Below are 21,737 nucleotides of genomic sequence, written 5' to 3' on the forward strand. Positions count from 1 at the left end.
AGTCCCGCTGGCAGTTCTATCACCAGCGCTCTTTTTCTGTTCGGCAGCTGCATGCACTGCCGCTTTCCAGACCGCCCACATTTGCGTCGTCGAGGCTGCGTTGGACGCAGCTTGCGCCGTGTGTACCAGGGCCCCGCAATGGAGACTGCGGGCGGCCACAACACAGTGGCCGCCACGTGTGCGAACTTCCGGCTTTTCGTTTTAAGCTGCGAGCTGTGATGACGTCGAGTGTGTGTAACAATGCCCGCACACTGCAGTGTCACGCGTCGTCGCCAACGCCGCCGAAGGCAGATAGGGACAGCGAGAAGGTCACTCTTGATGTATGCATAAAGCGGAGCTTTAACAGCGCTCGCCCGTGAGACGCCACCGCGTTTTGCAAGCTGCGAAAAGAGACTGCATACCGCAGAAGACACCCGTAGAAATGTAGTAGCCCTTCTTGATGTTCTTGCTGCACTGTTGATACGATATGACCCGCATCCATTATTCATAACTTGGTGAGTTTATCTCTTTATATATTATATATATATATATATATATATATATATATATATATATATATATATATATATATATATATATATATATATGCACACAGAAAGAAGGGTTGGCAGTCAAGAATGTGTCGGAAAGCAACGGTGAGAATGCGGTACATGATTGAAACAGATGAAGAATTTCGAAAGACAAAGAAACTGGAGAAAAAATGCCCGCCGGGTGGGATCCGAACCTACGACCTCCAGAATACGTGCCTGGTGCGATGACCACTACGCAAGCGGCGGGGCTGTTTCCCCACCACTTTATATATATATATATATATATATATATATATATATATATATATATATATATATATATATATATATATATATATATAGTAAGGAAATGAGGGGCTCGTTGAGGAAAATACAGAAAGATAGGGCAGCAGTCTACAACGCCAAAGGAGGCATAGGGGTGTGGTTAGGCTCTTCTCTTTTTCACTACGGTTAATGAAATAAACATTTTTTTAATATACAGAAGAAAGAAAGAAAGAAAAACACGCGCCCAGAGTGGGGACCGAACCCACGCCTTTCGATTACATGTCGAATGCCTTACCAATTCGGCAATCTGGGCGACTGTGTTCTCCTTCACTTTCTGGGCTATTTATATTTACTAGAAGTGTATCTGACGCTTGAGGGTGGTAGCCAGCGCCACTCTGACTACACGGGGAGAAGGGGACCTTCTTTTCAACCCCCGGGGCGTGACTCGAGCGTCTACAGCCTGTCATGAGCGGGAAACTGGCGGGAAGCCCTCTTATGCTACCTAGGCATCAAGGCTGCCAGAACCGAGACCCTCGCTAGGCTTTCGCAGAATAATATAGTAAGGAAATGAGGGGCTCGTTGAGGAAAATACAGAAAGATAGGGCAGCAGTCTACAACGCCAAAGGAGGCATAGGGGTGTGGTTAGGCTCTTCTCTTTTTCACTACGGTTAATGAAATAAACATTTTTTTAATATACAGAAGAAAGAAAGAAAGAAAAACACGCGCCCAGAGTGGGGACCGAACCCACGCCTTTCGATTACATGTCGAATGCCTTACCAATTCGGCAATCTGGGCGACTGTGTTCTCCTTCACTTTCTGGGCTATTTATATTTACTAGAAGTGTATCTGACGCTTGAGGGTGGTAGCCAGCGCCACTCTGACTACACGGGGAGAAGGGGACCTTCTTTTCAACCCCCGGGGCGTGACTCGAGCGTCTACAGCCTGTCATGAGCGGGAAACTGGCGGGAAGCCCTCTTATGCTACCTAGGCATCAAGGCTGCCAGAACCGAGACCCTCGCTAGGCTTTCGCAGAATAATATAGTAAGGAAATGAGGGGCTCGTTGAGGAAAATACAGAAAGATAGGGCAGCAGTCTACAACGCCAAAGGAGGCATAGGGGTGTGGTTAGGCTCTTCTCTTTTTCATGTAATCGAAAGGCGTGGGTTCGGTCCCCACTCTGGGCGCGTGTTTTTCTTTCTTTCTTTCTTCTGTATATTAAAAAAATGTTTATTTCATTAACCGTAGTGAAAAAGAGAAGAGCCTAACCACACCCCTATGCCTCCTTTGGCGTTGTAGACTGCTGCCCTATCTTTCTGTATTTTCCTCAACGAGCCCCTCATTTCCTTACTATATTATTCTGCGAAAGCCTAGCGAGGGTCTCGGTTCTGGCAGCCTTGATGCCTAGGTAGCATAAGAGGGCTTCCCGCCAGTTTCCCGCTCATGACAGGCTGTAGACGCTCGAGTCACGCCCCGGGGGTTGAAAAGAAGGTCCCCTTCTCCCCGTGTAGTCAGAGTGGCGCTGGCTACCACCCTCAAGCGTCAGATACACTTCTAGTAAATATAAATAGCCCAGAAAGTGAAGGAGAACACAGTCGCCCAGATTGCCGAATTGGTAAGGCATTCGACATGTAATCGAAAGGCGTGGGTTCGGTCCCCACTCTGGGCGCGTGTTTTTCTTTCTTTCTTTCTTCTGTATATTAAAAAAATGTTTATTTCATTAACCGTAGTGAAAAAGAGAAGAGCCTAACCACACCCCTATGCCTCCTTTGGCGTTGTAGACTGCTGCCCTATCTTTCTGTATATATATATATATATATACATGTATAGTGACCCCTCGTTATAACGAACCCGCTTTATTCGGAATTTGTTCTGGTCCCAATCCAAACGCATGCATTTTAGGCCGCATTACTCGAAGCGCGCGAACAGACTGACCCGCTTAGAGCGAAGTGGCGACCGGAGGCGTCGCCGAGCGGCGGCGACCCAGCGGCGATTCAGGCTGTCATCATGGCGGGTTAACGCAAGCTAATGTTTCCTCGGCGATTTTCCTCGATTACACTATCCGACTATAAACAAACGGCCCACATCCGTGGTTCTGGTCATTGAATTTGTTCCTGAACATTGGTCAATGGCGTGGACGCGACATTGAGCGAACACGGACACTCCAACCATAAAAGTAGCAGTGCCGTCGACAACGCAGAGCCGAAAAACGCTTGTTTTGCGAGCTTCAAGGCTGCACACCTCGAGAAAAAATTGCCCAGTGACGCGAAGAATCGGCAAGTGCTTTTTTTTAATTAACAATTGCCCCAGCCACGGGAAGATCGACAACCTCAAGGCGCTCACTTTACTGCAACCTATGGATCAGGACATCATTGAAACCACAAGGACGCTGTACCGCAAGGTTCTTTTGCAGCGCATGCTCACAGCGTATGGCGCCAGTAAGAGGTGCAACATTGATTTGCTCGGCGCGATCCATGTTCTCAACCTCGGATGCAAGGAACTCGCACCTTCAAAGGTTGCCAACTGCTTTGCGCACGCCGGCTTCTTCCGCACCGTTGTCAGCGACCCTGACGATGACCAGCCTGACGATGACCGGACTTGCATCGATCTATACGAGGCTGTTCATAAAATCGCTGGCCAAGATGTAGAAGGTGACTTCGAGACGTTTGCGTTGGCGGACGCTGCGACTCCCGTGGTCGCACCAGCGACGGATGCGGGGATAATTGACAGTGTTGTCGGTGGCCCCGACGAGGACCAAGAGCCAGCGGACGAGGAGCCAGCGAACGAAGAGCCACGTAAAATGGCAACTATGGTACAGACGCGGGAGTGCCTACGCATGCTGCGAAATAACATTTGAATGCATGGGCAGCGACCACAAACTCATGCAAGGCTTGGTCAAATTGGAGCAGGTGTTGCTCGCGTCCGGCAAGAACCTGAAATAGCCAAAACTCACCGTTATTTTTCACCTAAATAAAAATTTTGCTTCACCGAACAGATTTTATTTTGATTTTTTGCAGTTGTGGTGCAATTAAAGATAAACTGCTTTAGCTTTTCTAGAGTGGTCGCTTATATCAAAATAACGCTTATAACGACATTTTTCTCCGTCCCGCTGACTTCGTTATAACGAGGGATTACTGTGTATATATATATATATATATATATATATATATATATATATATATATATATATATATATATATATATATATATATATATATATATATATATATATATATATATATATATATATATATATATATATATATATATATTTCCCTGAAGCAGACCAGGCCACTGGTCGAAACTGTCGAAATAAAGTCTTTGTTAGTGTTTTTCAAGTGGTCGCACCCAAGTTTTTGAATATTTAAACAGTAGCCAAGAATTCCTTCTCTGCTATATATATATATATATATATATATATATATATATATATATATATATATATATATATATATATATATATATATATATATATATATATATTCTTCTGTTCGGCTCCCCTCTTTAAGGTATTTCGCCAGAAAGCGGTGCGAAGTTTGGGAAGAGAGGAGGAGCCTGCCTTTTCTTTAGTTTACGGAAGGTTTCATGACCTTGAGTCAGCAGAGCAGTGACGTCGGGAAGAGGAATAACCCTGCTGCCTTCGTGTCGGTGTCCTTAGCAGGGAAATTGCAGGCGCTGCTAGGTAGGAGGCGAGACTAAATGCCACCGAACAACGCTTTAGAAAATGAAAAAAAAGCACGTGTTGTAGAGTCAGGTCTGGAATAGCTACAATACAAAAACTTTTTTGTTTTGGTTTTGATGCGAAGAAGAATACGAGCGAAAAATGTTAGGCCATTCCATTCCGTGGAGGTGGATGACTGCTTAGTACACGTCATAGAGAGATGACACACAATTCAGGTGAAATGTATGAGTAAATTCCATTTCCCTTGAGCGTTAACGGAGGTCATCCCCAAAATGACACACACAGTCACTGCCGTTTCCTGCTGAGGATTTGCGAGAAAGATGGCTTTGCCGCAAGACGCTCCTGCGCACGCAGAACAAGAATGCGCCGAACCCTAGCGTGTGACTGTCCCGCACGCTCGAGCCAAAGTCCCGGGCTCCTTTCGTGAGGACAACGAACAACCCGATCTGTTCTATAGCTGCGCGGGCACCATCGAAATCATTGGTTTGATTGATTGTAGGGTTTAGCAACGCAGGCGATGAGGCGCGCCGTAGTGGAGGGCTACTGATCAATTTTGGCCACCTGGGGATCTTTAACGCGCGCCGAAATCTCGAGCACACGGGCGTTTTTGCTTTTCGCCTCCATCAGAAAAGCGGCCGCCGCGGCCGGGAATCGAACCCGCGTCCTCACCATCAAAATCATATGCCGCTTAGTACATGAGGGGACATTCGTTTTTTCAACGCATCGCGCTTCAACGACACGTGTAGCCTCTGGAGTTCTCGTCGACGTGCAACAAAAATACCTGGAATACCACACAAGCTTCGCTTCTAAAAACATTTATTTATTTTATTATTGGTACTGTCAGGGCAATACATTACGAAGAAGAGTGGATTTAAGGGGAAAAAAGCATGAAAACAGGCAGGTATTTCAAAGAAACTACCAAACTGGCTCAAGAAATGTAGAAGAAAAAGTTGCCAGCAGTTTTTTTTTTTTTATTATTGGCTGGCCCAGACCACGTGATTATTCTGCCGGCACAATTTCGTAGGCGCTAGTTTGCCGGCAGCCGGCGGATTAGGTCGAGAGAAATGGAAGCATCTCCACTCCATGGATGATGGCGAGGGTGCGCCATCATCCACGAGGGTGCGAGGGTGCGGAGTACGGGGGCTGGAAATTAAATCCAAGTTTCGCCACGAGTGATATCCGATTTGCGCCCCGACCGTCATTCGACTTGAGCCGTGAGTTGCACCTTGATTACTCTCTAAATGAAACTGCAACTCACGGCTGAAATCGAATTTCGCTTTGTTTTCGCTTGATGTTGGTGTGCGCACGGATGGACGCGGACGGACATTGGGAGGTCCTAAGGTACTCCGCACCGTTACAGGCGACGGAGTAAGCCGTTTGACTCTCGGGTACTAACCCACGGTCGTAGCCCAATGGGTAAGACGACTGACGCTAACTCTATCTGGTCTACCAGAGACAGGCTCGGATCCTGGCGGTGCCTGTGTGATTTTTGCATTCTAAATGCTATGCGCACGAATGGACGCAGACGGACATTGTGCGGCCCTAAGGTACTCCGCACCGAGAAGCTAACACATTTCAGCAGACATACAAATTGGTACGAGGCAAGACATCAACTTTGTTTACCCGCTAATAATCATTTTTTGTATCAACTCGTGAATGCGCGCTTAGTCCTTCCACTAGTTGGGTTAACGACTTTTTCGTTCCTTCCGTAAGTGCATATATGATCGTGGCTGGCGTTGTGCGTGCGGGGTGTAATCGCTTAGAAAACGGCGCGGCCTTCGCAGAAGAATGGGCGCAGCGACACCTCAGGCCGCCCTGTTGGCGCAGAAAACTGGTTCCGACCACGTGCTTTGCTTTGACGTGCGCTCACATAACGGCCGTGGTGAGTGGGCCCGCCGTCCGAAGCGCCTACGGCGGGGCGCGCCCACCGCGCGGCCTGTTTTATTTGAAAGGCGCCGCATGCACGGGTGAACGGAGTTGCCGAAATGAAATCGTTAACGTTGGGACTCAACGTTGACGTTAACGGGACCCGTGCTCGCATGTGTGCAGGGATCCCACTAAGAAACGCGCCGAAACTAAAACAAATCATAACGATGGATCTTTAAAATAATTAATTTATTCATTTTTTTAGCCTATTTATGCTCACTGCAGGACGAGGGCCTCTCCGAGGTTTCAGTCGGATACTCAACCTCTAGCCAGATCCTGTTCTGGTGAGGGCATTACTCATTTTAAAAAGGCTTACTTCTTTTTTTTTTTCTTGTGCCGCTTGAAAAAAGAATACTGTACTTAGCACAATTGCACAAATGTACGCAAAATGTGCGAATTTACAATACTTATGCAGCAGTAGCGAGAAATAAGACAAATGAGTAAAGGAGGGGAGAGGGAACACAGATGATGATGATGATGGTTGGATGTTTATGGCGCAAGGCCAACTAGGGCAAATAGCGCCAAAACAGTAGTTATGTACGGTGAATGAAGATGTAAACTGTAAAGTCGCTCAACAAAAACAAAATTAAAATCAGTAAAAGACAGTGAGGATGGCTGGTGTAAATGGCCAGGGTGTTTTACGCATGATAGGAAATGCGGTGTAAAAATCTGATTTCGCTAAAAAACTTCGCTAAAGTGCGGCTGTAGAGGAATCATGGGATCATCCGCTAAAACAGTGCTGGGTGTAGTGGGATGTGTTGTCTGCATAGTTGTAAGAAGTGTTTGCGTCTTGTTGTGTGGAGTGCTTTACATGTCATTAGAATGTGAATTACGTATAGGCCCTCCCCACGCCTGGTACACACGGGTCTTGGAGATCCAGTGAGCAGATGGGAGTGTGTCTCGTGTGTGTGGCCTATCCGTTGTCTAGCAAGGGAAATTTCGATGAATCTGTTGTGTGAATCAGTAGTGTATCGTCCTAAGTGTGGTTTTATTATGTGTAATATGTCGTCTGTCTGTGTACTCCAGTCGGCTTGCCAGAACCAGAGAACAGAGATGCTGTGTCACATCGTATCTACGGCGGAAGTTAGGCTGAGGTATACTCGTATAGTTTAGGAAGCTGAACACTCAGCGGCTAAGGGGCGCGATAGGGAAGGGGTGTTAAATGTCCCCTCAAAAAATTTGCAAGAGCCTGCGCATACGTCTAAAATGCGACAGGTCGCCTCTCCGATCCCTCAACCTCTGTCCATCCGAGATGTTGATAAGGACCTCCAGAAGTAGAACGACTGTCTTGGTTCGAAGTTGTCAGAACAGTGATTGAACCAGCCTCCGGAATCACAAAAGTTTTCCCCGAATCGAATAACAAAGATATTCGGTTCGTATTTCAAATGCCGCCTTCGCGCACCGCAATTAATCAAACCTCGTGCCGCGCGCGTATTAGTTTCCTAATACAATGGCAGACAGCCAAACAAGACAGCCACGCTGAGAATCCCGGTATCCCATTGGAAATAATGAAGCCAGTAAGACTAGTCTTGGCGAATAGCGAAAGTGTGAGCATTGAAATTTTATCGCTGTGGCTAAGGGAACGAAAACGTGCCTTGCCAGCACGTAACCGCCTTATAATCGCACAACGTAAGCGCGCCTAAGCTCGCCGTGTGAATTTCTCGCATAAGGCCCTGCGCATCTGTTGGGGCGAAATACAAGACAAGCCCTGCTCTAGACTTTCACTGCTCATCGAGCAACCTCCTGGTGATTCAAACAGATCCCGGGCTATAACGTTCCCACGAGGCAACGGTGAGAAAAGTCGAGATGACTGCCGCACGTAGCAATTCCACAGAGCCACTAACTCACATAATGCACCGCATGTACGCCTTTTTATCAGAGGGAAACAGATAAATAAATAAAAATTTAAAGAGGACTGTCAGTTTTTTGCATTACTGCGAGCTACGGCGCTACGCACAGGTAGCAGTACAGCGTGTGAATTCGCAAATTTCTCGGCGTGACAATTGATCGAGATCTGTCATGGTCAAAACATGTCTCTGCACTAAGAAGGAAATTACAAAGTTTCACCCACGTCCTTCAACATCTGGCAGGGAAATCATGGGGCCCATCGGTTTCATCGCTGTTGCGCCTTTACCGGGAGCTCTTTATTGGCTATTTGCAGTACAGTGCCCCTATACTGTGTAACCTTCGGCGATCGCGCGCGCTTCAAAGTGCACAGGCACACGTATACAAATCTGTTTGGGGTTGCCTCGATGCACATCAACACGTGGAACGATCGCAGAAGCGCGAGTCTGCCCAATTCAAGTCTACCTCGCGCAAGAACCTTGTCGTGTGCACCTTCGACATGTGACAAGACATGATTGTCGTCCGCTGTCGAGTGTTTTCAGGGACCGGCCGAATTCAAACTACTCCCGAAGTATTTCGGCACAGCAACATTTGATGCCCTTCAGATTTGCAGTCGCCAAATATCAGAAGTACCTCTATGGGTTGTACCTGATTTACAGGTGCGGTTGTCGATTCCTGAAACCGGTAAAAAAATCCCACATGTCTCTTCGGTCTTAAGACAACTTTCACTATTTTACATCAGTGAAATGTACGGGGAGGCGCCGCATATTTTCGTTGACGGCTCGGTCACGGCGTCTTCGTACGGGGAGGCGCCGCATATTTTCGTTGACGGCTCGGTCACGGCGTCTTCGTACGCAGCGGCAGTGGTTATGCCTGTGAAGGACTTGACCCAACGTTTTAAGATTGCTCACAGGACGTCGTCTACCGCAGCAGAACTGGTCGGTTTACGCGAAGCGCTCCGCACCATTTCTTGTGAAAGGCCACAACAGTGGATTATCTTTTGTGACTGCAAACCAGCGCTGCAGGTGCTAAGGTACCCAATGAAGCGAGGCGCATATGATCAGCTGACCACTGATGTCGCTATCCTGTTTAAAGAGTTGAATGAAAAGGGACACACGGTGGTGCTTCAGCAGATACCAAGTCACTGTGGCATCGCTGGAAATGAGTTGGCGGATGCAGAAGCACAGCATGCACACCACAATGGAACTCTCCTGTCTATACCGATCACAAGGCAGGATGCTAACGCGATGCTCTACGGAGCGCGTAAACAAGCTGCAGCCTTGCATTCGTCGGACCCGCAGAATCGACATGAACGCCTTCACAAACTCGATACAGAGCGCAAGTTCTGGCTCAGTCATGCTCCTCGCCTTCGCCGAAGTCAAGAGACATTGCTACACAGGCTGCGTCTTGGAGTAGCATTGACTCGGAAGTATCTTCACACAATCGGACGAGAGGACAGCCCGGTCTGCCTTCTGTGCGGTTGTCCTGAGACCATCGAACATTTGCTTAGCGCTTGTCCAAAGTACTCTAGTGAGCGAGAGAACCTTGAGACAGCATTACTACGCTTGGAAACTCGCCCTCTGTCCGAACAAAAGATTTTGGGCACGTGGGAAGACAGCAGGAAACAAAGCCAAGCCGTTAAAGCTCGGCTTGCATTTCTTGGTGACTCCTCTATGGATTCTCAGCTCTAGGTTGCGACAAAATTTAACAGACTGCGAAATAATGTCTCAGTATTTCTTGTTTTTCTTTTTCAAGGACGATAGTCATGTGCTAAAAAGTGAACTCTAGTCATCTGATTCAGCGCCCCGTTGTATGTGAGACGTTTGTTGGTTTTACTGCTTGTACATAGTTCATTTGTCGCTTTCATGGTCATTTCCCATACCTCCCATACTCATTCCTTTCTCTTTCTGTCCCCGGTACCCTACCCCCAGAGGGAAGTAGCAGGCCCAAGATCAATTCCTGAGGCCGACCTCTTCTCCTTTTTAATGAACATTTACTCTCTCTCTCTCTCTCTCTCTCTCTCTCTCTCTCTCTCTCTCTCTCTCTCTCTCTCTCTCTCTCTCTCTCTCTCTCTCTCTCTCTCTCTCTCTCTCTCTCTCTCTCTCTCTCTCTCTCTCCTAAGCATGTGCATGAATCATGCAAGTAAATTTGTCGTGTCCTGCGAAATCCTGCTCCACAGTCGCGAAAAGTTAAGGATCTGGAGCCAGATTTGAAATTTTGTATGCAAGCAGAGAACTAACTGTGTAGAGCATGAGTCAAGGAACGCACTAGCACTAAAACAAGTGTTGCACAATGTTATTTGTGCACCGAACATGGTTACGAATAAATAAAAGCGCCGAATTGTAACTGCGGGTGTAGGTTATAAATTTACATATTTTCTTGCTGATTGCAACATTCGTCACGTAAGAGTTTTGGAATAGGTTTGATGGCGCAATGAAGCCCGAAAATTTCAATTCGTAATCAGGAGCACAACTTTCAGGTATACAGCCAGTTCGTCTGTGTATATCTATGCGACAAGGAATAAAGAGTATACGGACACATGCCAGCCTTTGACTGTCGCAGTACCTTGCACACATAACAGAAAGCCTGTTATATTAGGGACAAAGCCCCTTAGAAGCTCAGGCTGTCGACGTCTCATGTCGGCGTCGGCGGCGTCGTCTTATGTAGTCACGGCACTACATTTTGATTTGATTTTGATTTTGATTTGATTTTGATTTGATTTGAGACGCTGGTTTACGCCTCGTGCTAGAACTTAACGCGTACTAAAATAACACCGGGACACTCGTTTACGCCTCGCGCTGCAACGCTTCGTAACGCGTACTAAAAATCACCTGGACACTCGTTTACGCCTTGCGCTATAACGCTTCGTGCTTCAGATACACGAGACTTTTACAGCAAAGCTCTATACCTCTACCCCGAACGGTTTCATCTCCGTTGGCAAAACCGCCAAGGCGCCAAGGATACACTTATACACTGCATGCTTCGCCCCTTCCCAGGTTTCACGTTAGTGGAGATGGCCCGGGAATTTTTCTTTATCATCCCTTTGTTAAACTAGTAAACCCTCGTTCTAAGAAAGGTTTCGGGAGAGAAAATTGGCTTCGTCATAAGCTATACTTCGTTAACAGCGGGTGCCATTCGCCCTCAATTCACTGAAGTTTGGACCATAAAACACTTCAAACAAGGTGGAATTTCGAATAAAGCGATTTCGTTACAGTGAGAGTTTACTGCGTATTCATTAATGGTGACATTGGATCCTCTCTTCAGACCCATACGTGAAATGCGTTTCTTATCCTGTCCTTCTCCCCAACAAACCGATCCTCCAAATCTCCTCCGTGCTCAATAACATGTGTCTACGAAGCGACCGACCATTCTTGTTCGTTTGTTCGTCTATCGTTTGCTACTACCCCGACGCTATGGCAACGTAGAGATGACGGGGCGAACGTGTCATCGCGCCGTCTCGAGCATATTGTGTCACTCCTTGCGCAGCTTCGTCTGCTCGCTATGCGGGGTGATCTGTCGATAGTGCCACGCACGCTTATATAGCGCCGCTTCTCGTTACGGCGCCCCACGGAGCACGGCGCTCTTGGCTGCGTATAAACGAATCTCGTTAGCCGCCCTGGCAAGCCATATATACGAGTGGACGCCCAGAGGAGCGTGTACCGCCTTTATGCGAGTAGGAGCCGCATCGGGCGTGCGACGTTGGCGGACCGGGTAACAGCAATCGTTATATGCGCGCAAAAAAACGCGCCCGTTCCCGAGTCGCGCGACTATATAGCGCCGGGAACAAACTTGCGCTGCTTGACTTGCAAATTAGGGACTCGAGGCCGAACGCATTCGCTCCTCTGCGCCTGTCTCGACAAACAAGCACAAAAGCAACACGGCCGAGGGAAAAAGGAGCAATAGCAAATGGCAGCGGATAAACACCGAGAGAGTATAGTAATCCAGAACAAACAAATTTGTCCCCATGTCATCCCTCTCTAGATCATTTTTTTTTATTTCCGTTTCTTATTTGTACGGGGAGCGGGGCGGGGGCGGGACATAATCACAGGCACAGTAAACAGAAATGTAAATTAAGCAAAAAAGAAACTTAGCTGTAATTTTGTTCCGCTATTAATCTGTATCGCTGTTTCGCTTTATTTCAAGAATACGACCATGAGGAGAGCGTATAACACGCTGCTATGTTCCCAACATCCCAGGACAGAGAAGTGGGCAGGCGCGCAGGCAGCGCAGGCTTTGTCATGGCCGACATTTAAATACTGCAAATATATCGTTCGCCCATCCAATAGTTCATGTCCTTTGTCCTGCCGCAACGCAGCAATATTAAACTATAAATTCGAGACAAAGTTTGGCGAACTCCAGGACACACGCAAAATGGGCTTGCGCTAAAGCGAGCATGGCCGTTTTAGTACGTATTTGTTTATTCGCTCTCTCTTGGATGTTAGTCCTACTCGAGCAACGTGGCCTCAAATAATCGACTGTGGCCTGTGATCGACTTTTTCCAGCCTCGTTGTTGAGCCGCTGGTGTACCTTACTCCGTGGTTAAGCCTATTCACCTTCACTCAATTCTTCGACAAAAAAAAACAGCAAAAAAGTTTCGTGCCTTTCCATTACTGTGAAGGTGAAAGACCAGCGACCTAATAGATAACTATACTGACTTACTGTATTGATCAAATAAACACACATACACATAACGTCTTTGGAATTAATTCTAAGTCATTTCGCAAATAATTTACTTCGGGGCAGTTTCGGAAATAACAAGTTACAGCCGTTTTCTGTAACCGTATACTTTCTCTGTAGATGACGATGTATTGGCGGGGGCCGAGAATTCTGTGACTTTTACAACTTCACTGGGAACTATCTAATTAGGACAAGTAAATGAAGCTCGGTGCAATGATAGAGTTGTCTTAGCGGCCTATCTCAGTGTGACCTTTTTCAAGAGACCTACTTTATATTGAGAGCTACACAGCATTCTAGACTAGATCTGGAACGGGCGCCTGCGATCCATTGTCGACGCCACCCGACAGACGCACGCAGTCTGGCAACAACCTAGTGCAAGACAGATACGCCGTAGAAAGGACGACACGTAAACGTGTAGACTGTCCTTCACGTGCACACCGTTACGAGACCGGAATTACAATAGCGAGCCCAGCCTCTGCAGCACATGGCAACTCGAAGGGCGATGAAAAACATCGGCGAGACGGGAAATCTTTCAAAGGAACCAATTCCCAACGGCACTGGAATTTATTCGGGCATCGGGCCTGCGGGCCCGCCTATCTAATGTACGAGCAAACTTTGTACATGCTAAGAGGCACTCGATGCTTTTTCTTTTGAGATTCTTTTCTGTATACTCAAAGGACGTTATTCAACGTGCCGATGCTTGTTAACGGGTGTTTACGTGTGAAGTTACTTTACGATGGCCAGGTGTGCCACGCGTTCGACTGAACTTCCCTTTACGGACCCTTCTCGTTGGCGTAAGGAAAGATTTGCTATTGGTTACTGATGAGTTCGTGAGTTAATGGCAGAAATTAAAGACATTGTTGTAAATATATCAAAAACAAAAGGGTAAGAAGGGGGGGGGGGCGTTTCCGCAATTCGACGCTTATTAAGCAATCTACGCCGATGCATACGCATAAGACCCACTGAAAAAACCTGCTACAGAACCTAAGAGTTCAGTCTTGCGGTTTATTGCGCTAAAAATGGAAAATGTTTGCAACTGCCCGCACGAAAAACATGCGCGTGCGATGTGAAAAGGAAAAAGCACGCAGGTCAGATGGAGCCATTATAACAAAAGGGCACGGAAGTTTGCTTCCGGGAACGCCAATGAACGGAAGTGAGGGAAATTGCACAAAGTGGTACGAGATTGCCATAAACGTGAGAGACATGTCGCAACAAGACAAGGAAAAAATACGTAACTTAAATTACCTACGTTAGAGAAACTGGCGAAGTAACAACGGGAAATGAACCCGAGTTCATATGAGGTCGTATGAGCACAGCTAGGCAATCAAGGGACGCTTCCTGGAGCCTCAAAATGAAAGTTTTTCAGAACGTTTGCAGATATAAAAAGGGGAAAACAGCGAGAAAAAACACAAAAACCCGTTCTGATTCTACAATTTCAGTCATTTTGCAGAGCTTAGAGCAAAGAGCAAGCCCCTCACAAGCTTTCTAAGCTCTGCAAAATGACTGACGCGGAGGCAACCCAGCAAAGTGGCTGCGGCATAAAACATCGGCCACCTTTCGTTGAATGCGCAGAAGGCGTAGTCTACCAAATTCCCTTAACAAGCAGGAAAGTGTACGTTGCCCAAACTGGGAGATGCGCCCACGATAGGATGAGGGAGCACGCGAACAATGTAAAGAACGCGCGGGAGGGGAAAGATGCGGAAATCTTCCTGGCAAGCATTGTTCGAATTGCAAGGACTGTTTGCCGGAATTACAACACACTTCCATCATTAGAAAGTGCAAATCACGGCTGTCACGTGAAATTGTAGAATCAGAACGGATTTTAACGCTTGGTGTGAGGCATGCGTCAGCGTGGCCTCTATTACCTTGTATGAGAAAGAACTAAATTTTCTACACATAAAGCGAAGTAATACCTTTTCAGACCGTTCTTTCCCAAATAATCACAAATAAATCGTTTGCAAAATTGCGCCGCAACTTTGCTTTGTTTATTCTGTCTTGAACTTATTCCGGGTACGATGTACACCAAATATAACGCACATTTATAACCAGAGTCTACTTACGGCTTTAAAATGAAATATGTCATGTTGACCAAATAGCCATCAATTAAAATGACCGCATTATACTGGTTTCTAAAAATCATATCTGAGTAAAATTGAACGAACGTTTAGAAATTGGTTGAGTTCTAAATAATTCGTCCATGCCTCCAGTAGAAGACGTCCACTGACGGCAGCGTATTTGCCATGTTTGCGAACCACATGCACGGCGAAAAGCTGCCCACTTTTCGGGCGGGCTAGGAAAGCTAGAATCACTTCACCAGAAAGGGCAGTGATGTTTCCATGATGTCATTTTTTTTACGTTTGACGTAACGTTTCCCTTCTAAAAATAGGTCCGTATAGCACTGACAGACCTATAGACTAAAACGCTGAGCAGCGAACAAAATATCCTATCGATTTCACAACGTTGCTTCGCTTGACATATTACAAATTGGTGCGGCGCTCCAATTTTGTAAGGAGCCTGTTTTTCCTTCGCGCCGAATTGCCAGAAATGCGAACCTGGCCAGCCAGCAAGATCGTCTCCTCTGTTGAGAAAACAAAGGCTGGATGGTCCTGCAGCATCGATCAGTAAATCAGTGTGCTCGCCAGGCGAGGGAAACTGGGGTTCGTGAGCTCGTGGAAAATGCAGTGATAGCTTTGTTCAACGTCAGATGATGCTTTTTCCTTAAGTCACGCGCGCTAGCACGCACATTTAAAACAGCTTCATGACGTCAGCAAGGGTGGTGCGCCCAAACCTTATCTGTGAAAGAAGGCACTAAATGCAGTTGCTGAATGCTTGCACTTAAATAACACATTATTAGAATGCGAGGGAAGAGCTGGGACTACACGAATTCGTTATCTAAGAGAACGCTATCAGAAATAGCAAGCAGGCCTCTTTCCCTGGGTGAAGTAAGGAGGAGGAGGAGGAGAAAAGCGAAAGGAAAGGCCGAGAGGTTATCCAGGCTGAGAGCCCGGATTGCTACTCGGCACTGGGGAAGGGGTGTTCAGGGGATAAAAGAGATGGCAGGCGAAAAAGGGGGGATAGGAGCGGGGTCGCGCACACACTTTAGTCCCTTCGTGGGCACTAGAGCCTCTCAGCTAAACCTGTGTCCTTCATAAAACGCAGAAGGGTTTTTGTTGCCTTCTGCGAAGTCGATTGTAGGGGTCTTTGTCCTAGAATAGTCTCTAGCTTGAACTGTCGATTGTCCAATCTTCTGAGCTCGGCTGCCAAAACGCGTCTTTCCGATGAATACTCGGGGCAACAACAAAGCACATGGTCGATTGTCTCTTCAACCTCGCAGGCGTCGCAGTGAGCACTACTGGCCATCCCGATGAGGAAGGAGTAGGCTTTCGTGAAGGCCACTCCCAACCACAGCCTACAAAGTAAAGTAGACTGTGATCGAGTCAGCCCACACGGAAGACGACGCTGGAGTAGAGGGTCCTGGTTGTGGAGGGTGAAGTAAAGGTAACAAAGCTTTCGATGGGGTCAATCGGCGCGCTCGGAAGGAAGTTTGTGAACCGAATTACAGCACGAGAGAGCTGCCTTTGCTGCCTGTGATCAATTCTCGTAGCTCCAGTACGACTATTATCACACCAGTTGGTCTGAACAACAAAAAATTGCTCTTTCTCCACTACATGAATCCCGCAGCCGCGATAGACCCAAATCCTCTCTTGTATGGGGTCGAAATACAAGTTTGCGCTGTACATAATAAACCAAAATAGGCTGCCTTCATTTCGATAAGGGGCCGTCCTATCACGTCTGCACCCTCTGCCCATTTGCGGCGATACGTTGCAGCTGTTTCTGGGTGCCGCGAGCGAAGCCATTGTCTTTGGGGCAGCTGCGGTCTGCACACACTCCATCAAATTTAATTCGCCATCTCGCTCCAAGACGGCGACACAAAAAGAGAAGGAACAAACGCCAAATGTCAAACCTTTCCTTCCCCGCCACTTCGGTGTATCGTAGATGCGGGGAAATGCGGCTGTGATTCACAGAGATGACTAGGATGAGTAGGGAGAGAAAGAGGGGAAGTAAACATTATTAGAAAAATAATTTGCTAGAGCTTGTACAAACTGTGCGAGGGTTGCTGTTCGCAGTTGCGTGCACACAACAGGCAGGAAATTGGGAGGGCAAAAAAAAAAGGGTGCAAGTGCAGGCGTGAAGTACTTGGGGAACTAGAAGGGCAGACAACGGCGAGAAGCGCATACGCAGGGAAGACGAATGGCGGTGGGAAGTGTGGACAGCGGGGTAACAGTCTCGGGGCGAAAGACGTAAACGTTCAGGCATGCAGGACGAGAGACTTGGAAAGACAATCAAAACGGTAAAAAAGCGTGGGTGCGGGAGACGGAAAGAGGTGGGAGACGGCGGCCTGCGCGAAAATTAAACGGGCACCTGACGGGAAAAAATGGGAAGAAAGGAGAAACCTGTTTCGTCAGCTCCGAAATGGCGCAACGCCCACTTGCGTATATATATAGTCGCCGTGAGAAGGTCCGTTAGCGACCTTGCTCTTCTCAGCAACCGAGATTTATACGAACAGAAAAGAACATGTCGTTAGCGCCAAGCTTACCGTTTGACCGACAGCTGGTAGGCACGGCGTGCCAATTCAGCCACATGCGAATGCTCGTTATCTAGCTATTACATTGCTACTACTTTAGGTGTAGTTTCGCTTGCTTCTTTTTTGTAATCTCTTTTTCTTAAAGCACGACACACCGCCAGGAAGTGTTCGGTGCACCCAACTCTAGGTTAGTAGTGTCTCTATACTCATGGGAACATACTAAGGCCAAGGAATGTGATTGAGCTGCCTAATTATGATTCCCGGGGAAAGGAAATGAGTGAGATGAAGGATCGGAGGGGAGGAAGATGTGGAGGAGGTCAGGCAGCACCGAGAGAGGGTAACGAGGGGAGGAAGGGTGGGATGGAGGGGAAGGAGCAGTAGACCGCCAAAGAAAGGACGAGAGTGGAGAGAAGAGGAGAAGTAGGAGTTGTGATTGAGGGAGTGCTCAGAAGGGAGAAAGGCAGGGCACGAGGACAGAGAGGAGTGAATGAAAAGGCGAAGGTGAGCGTGAGGGGCGGGTATACAAAGCAAAGAGGGGTACGTTGAGGTGGCCGCAGCAAAAGAACCGATATCCTCGTTCCACGTTATTTGCAGCGAAGCAGCAAAAAACACCCGGTGGTTTTTTAAGCTCTTCTCTCAAAAACTTCAGTGGTGTTGCACAGCACTCGCCCGTTATTTTCTGCGTGCGAGTACTACGCAACAGCGGTCATCACTTCCTTAGCCGACAAAATCGCATTCGCTTTCTTTGCAGCAACAAATCCACGTTTCGTCTGTGGTCACGAATCAACGTAAAAAGCCCTGCTGATTGCGATTGTGCACCGACAGACACTATATGTCCCTTTGCGGTCCGCATTCAAAACTCGCCGCACCCCTCGGCACACAATTTTTTTTTAAAGACGATAGTCTTTCTTGGGCTACTTAAACCCAGAAATTTTGGTCTGTCTGTATGTCTGTCTGTCCGTCTGTCTGTCTGTAACTCGATTCAGCCACCCGGCCAAAGCAAGATGCTTACTGCGCAATAGTCTTATATACTCACAGCCAAATGTAAACGTCTAAGCCCGGTTTATATGTTCACACTTGTCAACTTTGTTCAAGAAGATTTTTTTTTCGCGCGCACAGATTGCGTGAACTCCTTCAGCTGAGATACCTACGATGTCGGCAGTTTCGCGCTCCGTCATTCGGCCTTCCTGAATAACAATCTCATTAATTTCTTTCCGCGACGTTCCGGTTGACAGTGAAGACGTCTTTCCGCGATCGCTTGATGAGCACGGCTGATAGCGGACGTCTAGCACCGATGCTTGCCCCACTTTCCAACCACACCTTCGAGCAGCGGAGGGCTTCCCTGGCCACCCCATACCCGGATACCCAGCTCAACCTGGTGATCCCAGCAAGGACAGCTAGTCGAATTCAAGGATTCCCGGACTATGGATGCCTTTCATTGGCCGAGGCCTATAACGTCAGCCTCTTCTCGACGAATAAAAACTCTCTCTCTCTCTCTCTCTCTCTCTCTCTCTCTCTCTCTCTCTCTCTCTCTCTCTCTCTCTCTCTCTCTCTCTCTCTCTCTCTCTCTCTCGATGAAAAGTCATGCGTTTCATCCGCCAAATTGTGTCGTGTACCTTTCTGTGGTCATTGTCTTTTTTGCGCAGTAAACGTGTAGTACGAATTACAAACTCCCTCGAACGTACACCTTGTTAGGGCGCACAAAGTTTCTCTTTCCCTCCCCACTGCCAGACTCGAGTGGCTTGGGATACACAACACGGCGGAGGAGCCCACTGAATCTCATCCGCCCGGTCAGGTGGCCCGCCTATCGAAGACTCCCATTGGGCAACACATTCCCAACCAGTTAGGGACAACCACTCTCGACGGCCTTCAAGGGAAATCTCCCCTCTGGATCTTGCGACATCCACGCTAATATCACCATTAGACCAATCTTTCGCACCATGCATCCCCACTTGCCACTCAGGCCTCAACGACCAAAGAGTACGAGCTCTGCACAAACGTCTCCCGATCAGACTTAGTAAATGTGGCCGCTGCCAAATATGGTCATGCATCACCCGCTCTGGGCGATCGTTGCGATTAACGACCCTGATAATATTCCATAGTCACCTCCCTGACCGTTACCGCTGACCTTCAGCACACCCCTGAGGAGGTGCTGAGGAGCCCAGACCTCGGGGGGCAAACCGTCCTGGTCAGCAGCCGCCACACGGCACAAGGTGTGGGCCACAACAGTTCCTTGGGGCGCAGAAGTCTCAATAAAGAGGTTCTCTCTCGCTCTCTCTCGTCTTTTGTGATAAAACGCTTTCCTCCTTGTTGGGTTCACCTTAGAGTCAATTGTCTTACGGTGCTCCCATTTTCCCCGCTGCAGAGCTCGGCGGCACTAGCGGCAGCATGACGGTGAAGCGAGGCCGGGAGATCGACTGGGCCCGCTTCGGACTGCGCAGCGATGGCGCCGAGGGAGAGGCGGCCTCCGACCAGCTGCTGGACCAGAGCGGCCGAACCACCGCCGCCAACCCCGGGGGAGACGAGCTGTTCCACCAAGAGCTCGTAAGCGAAAGAAAAGGCATATGGACTTAACACGGCTTGTCCTCAATGTGACAAGGTCGTTTGAAATTGCTACGTACACCCATGATCAAAAGTTTACGGACCACGAAAGCAGCAATTTTGGATTATTTCTCTGCCGCGCGGCAGCCCGGGCTACTATGTACCGTATTTTTCGTTACTTCAGTAACGATACGACATCTCACATGCACAATGCAGTTTGTCGGGCTGCTACGGAAAGAGAAATAAACTAAAATTGCTTTTTTTCTTGGTCCGTAAACTTTTGGTCGTGGCTGTACATACGTATATTATCGGCCAATTTACTGCCAGCACAGAATGGAGGCCCCTCCCAATGTTGGAGGTTCAGACCGAATAGCCGATTTCAGCGTGCAGCAGCGGTCATTTCTTTCACTCGTCTGCTCAAAAATGCAACGTCACAATGATATCTGGGTGCTCCAGTAGCCTCCCCAGCAACGCACCCCGATCGGCCAAAATAATTCTCTTTCAACACCTTCCGTGTTCATGTGCGTCTAGTCGGTTAAAAATGCAAATGCTCCCGCACTATGTCCTGCCAGCACCCTTCATCGGGGGTCCGTACACGCATTGCCGCAGAGTGCCAAGGCGAAGCCCTGGTGGTCGGCCAACTTCTTCGTGTCCGAGCCCGTGCTGTTCGGCACCTGGGACGGCGTCTTCACCACATGCATGATCCACCTGTTCGGCGTCATCGTCTTCCTGCGCTCCGGCTGGATTGTGGTGCGTACACCGTCCTTTTTTGGGACATGGTGCGAAGTCCCGGTGTTTGCCGCGTTTGTGGCCACATATGCTAACGTAGCCGTATATGTACGCCCGTATGTGTACAGTCATGAACAAACGAAATGCGAACACAAAAAATGCAAAATACCGTTCGCGGAGGTCAAACAACGGCGCACTATTGGAATGTTGGGAAGGCCACATTTCCAAACTTTGTTACTGCCATGAAGTCACGCGTCAACTTGAATTGCAAAGAAAATCACGCTATGTGTGTGGTAGGGTTCGTGTTTTAGCCAATTTACACGTTCACGTGTGCTAAAACACCTTGTTCGCGAGAAGCGGTTCGGTGGTCGACGTCGTCGTGTTCGGCGTCGCAGGGCAACGCCGGCGTGGAGCACTCGCTGCTCATCGTGCTGGCCACGGTGTCCGTGTGCAGCCTGGCCGTGCTGGCCGGCATCGGCGTCTGCGAGCGCTGCCACCTGGAATCCGGCGGGCTGCACGCCCTGCTCTCGCACATACTCGGCGTGCGCGTCGGGGGCGCGGCCGCGCTCATATACTGCATCGGACAGGTAGGCATACGCCTCGGCCATTGCAAGCGCACGTTGGGTGAACTTCGCGTGCGGGACGTACACGGAGGCGCTAGTCTCTTGGCGCGTCCAGCGCAAAGATATTTAATAAATGAAATACCAAACAACCGCTAATTCCTGTTGCCCATTCCTGGTACTGTGACCGTAACAAGATGGGCACGCCACCATGCATGCGAGCCACAGCCTCCTTTGCGCGGGTGCAGCAGACTTCACCACATGCAAGCACGGGATGCGTTGAATTAGTTGGAAACAAAGATTTACAAAAAATCAGGTATATCGCGTCTCAGTATGGCCCCTATAGTACATCCTGCTGCATCTAAGACGCCATTTATGGAACGGTGCCCAAAAAGCATTCTT

General features: G+C 48.2%; 1 protein-coding gene across 4 annotated transcripts in view; it reads left to right on the forward strand.

Moving 5' to 3' along the window:
- The window catches only part of LOC144152460 (solute carrier family 12 member 8), a 70,412-nt gene that overhangs the window by 16,216 nt on the left and 32,459 nt on the right, over positions 1-21,737 (forward strand). For 3 of the 4 annotated variants that reach the window (XM_077683730.1, XM_077683731.1, XM_077683728.1), the window contains exons 2-4: positions 19,871-20,049; positions 20,656-20,796; positions 21,171-21,362. In XM_077683730.1, the coding sequence (XP_077539856.1) occupies positions 19,894-20,049; positions 20,656-20,796; positions 21,171-21,362 (489 nt within the window). In that variant the 5' untranslated portion in view covers positions 19,871-19,893. Of the gene's footprint in view, positions 1-16,184; positions 16,419-19,870; positions 20,050-20,655; positions 20,797-21,170; positions 21,363-21,737 lie in introns of those variants that run through there. The other variant, XM_077683729.1, reaches the window with a different exon arrangement.

Source organism: Haemaphysalis longicornis, unplaced genomic scaffold (genome assembly GCF_048455015.1).
Source record: "Haemaphysalis longicornis isolate Haplotype H1 unplaced genomic scaffold, Haemaphysalis longicornis Haplotype H1 scaffold_9, whole genome shotgun sequence".
In the NCBI taxonomy this organism is placed as follows: domain Eukaryota; kingdom Metazoa; phylum Arthropoda; class Arachnida; order Ixodida; family Ixodidae; genus Haemaphysalis; species Haemaphysalis longicornis.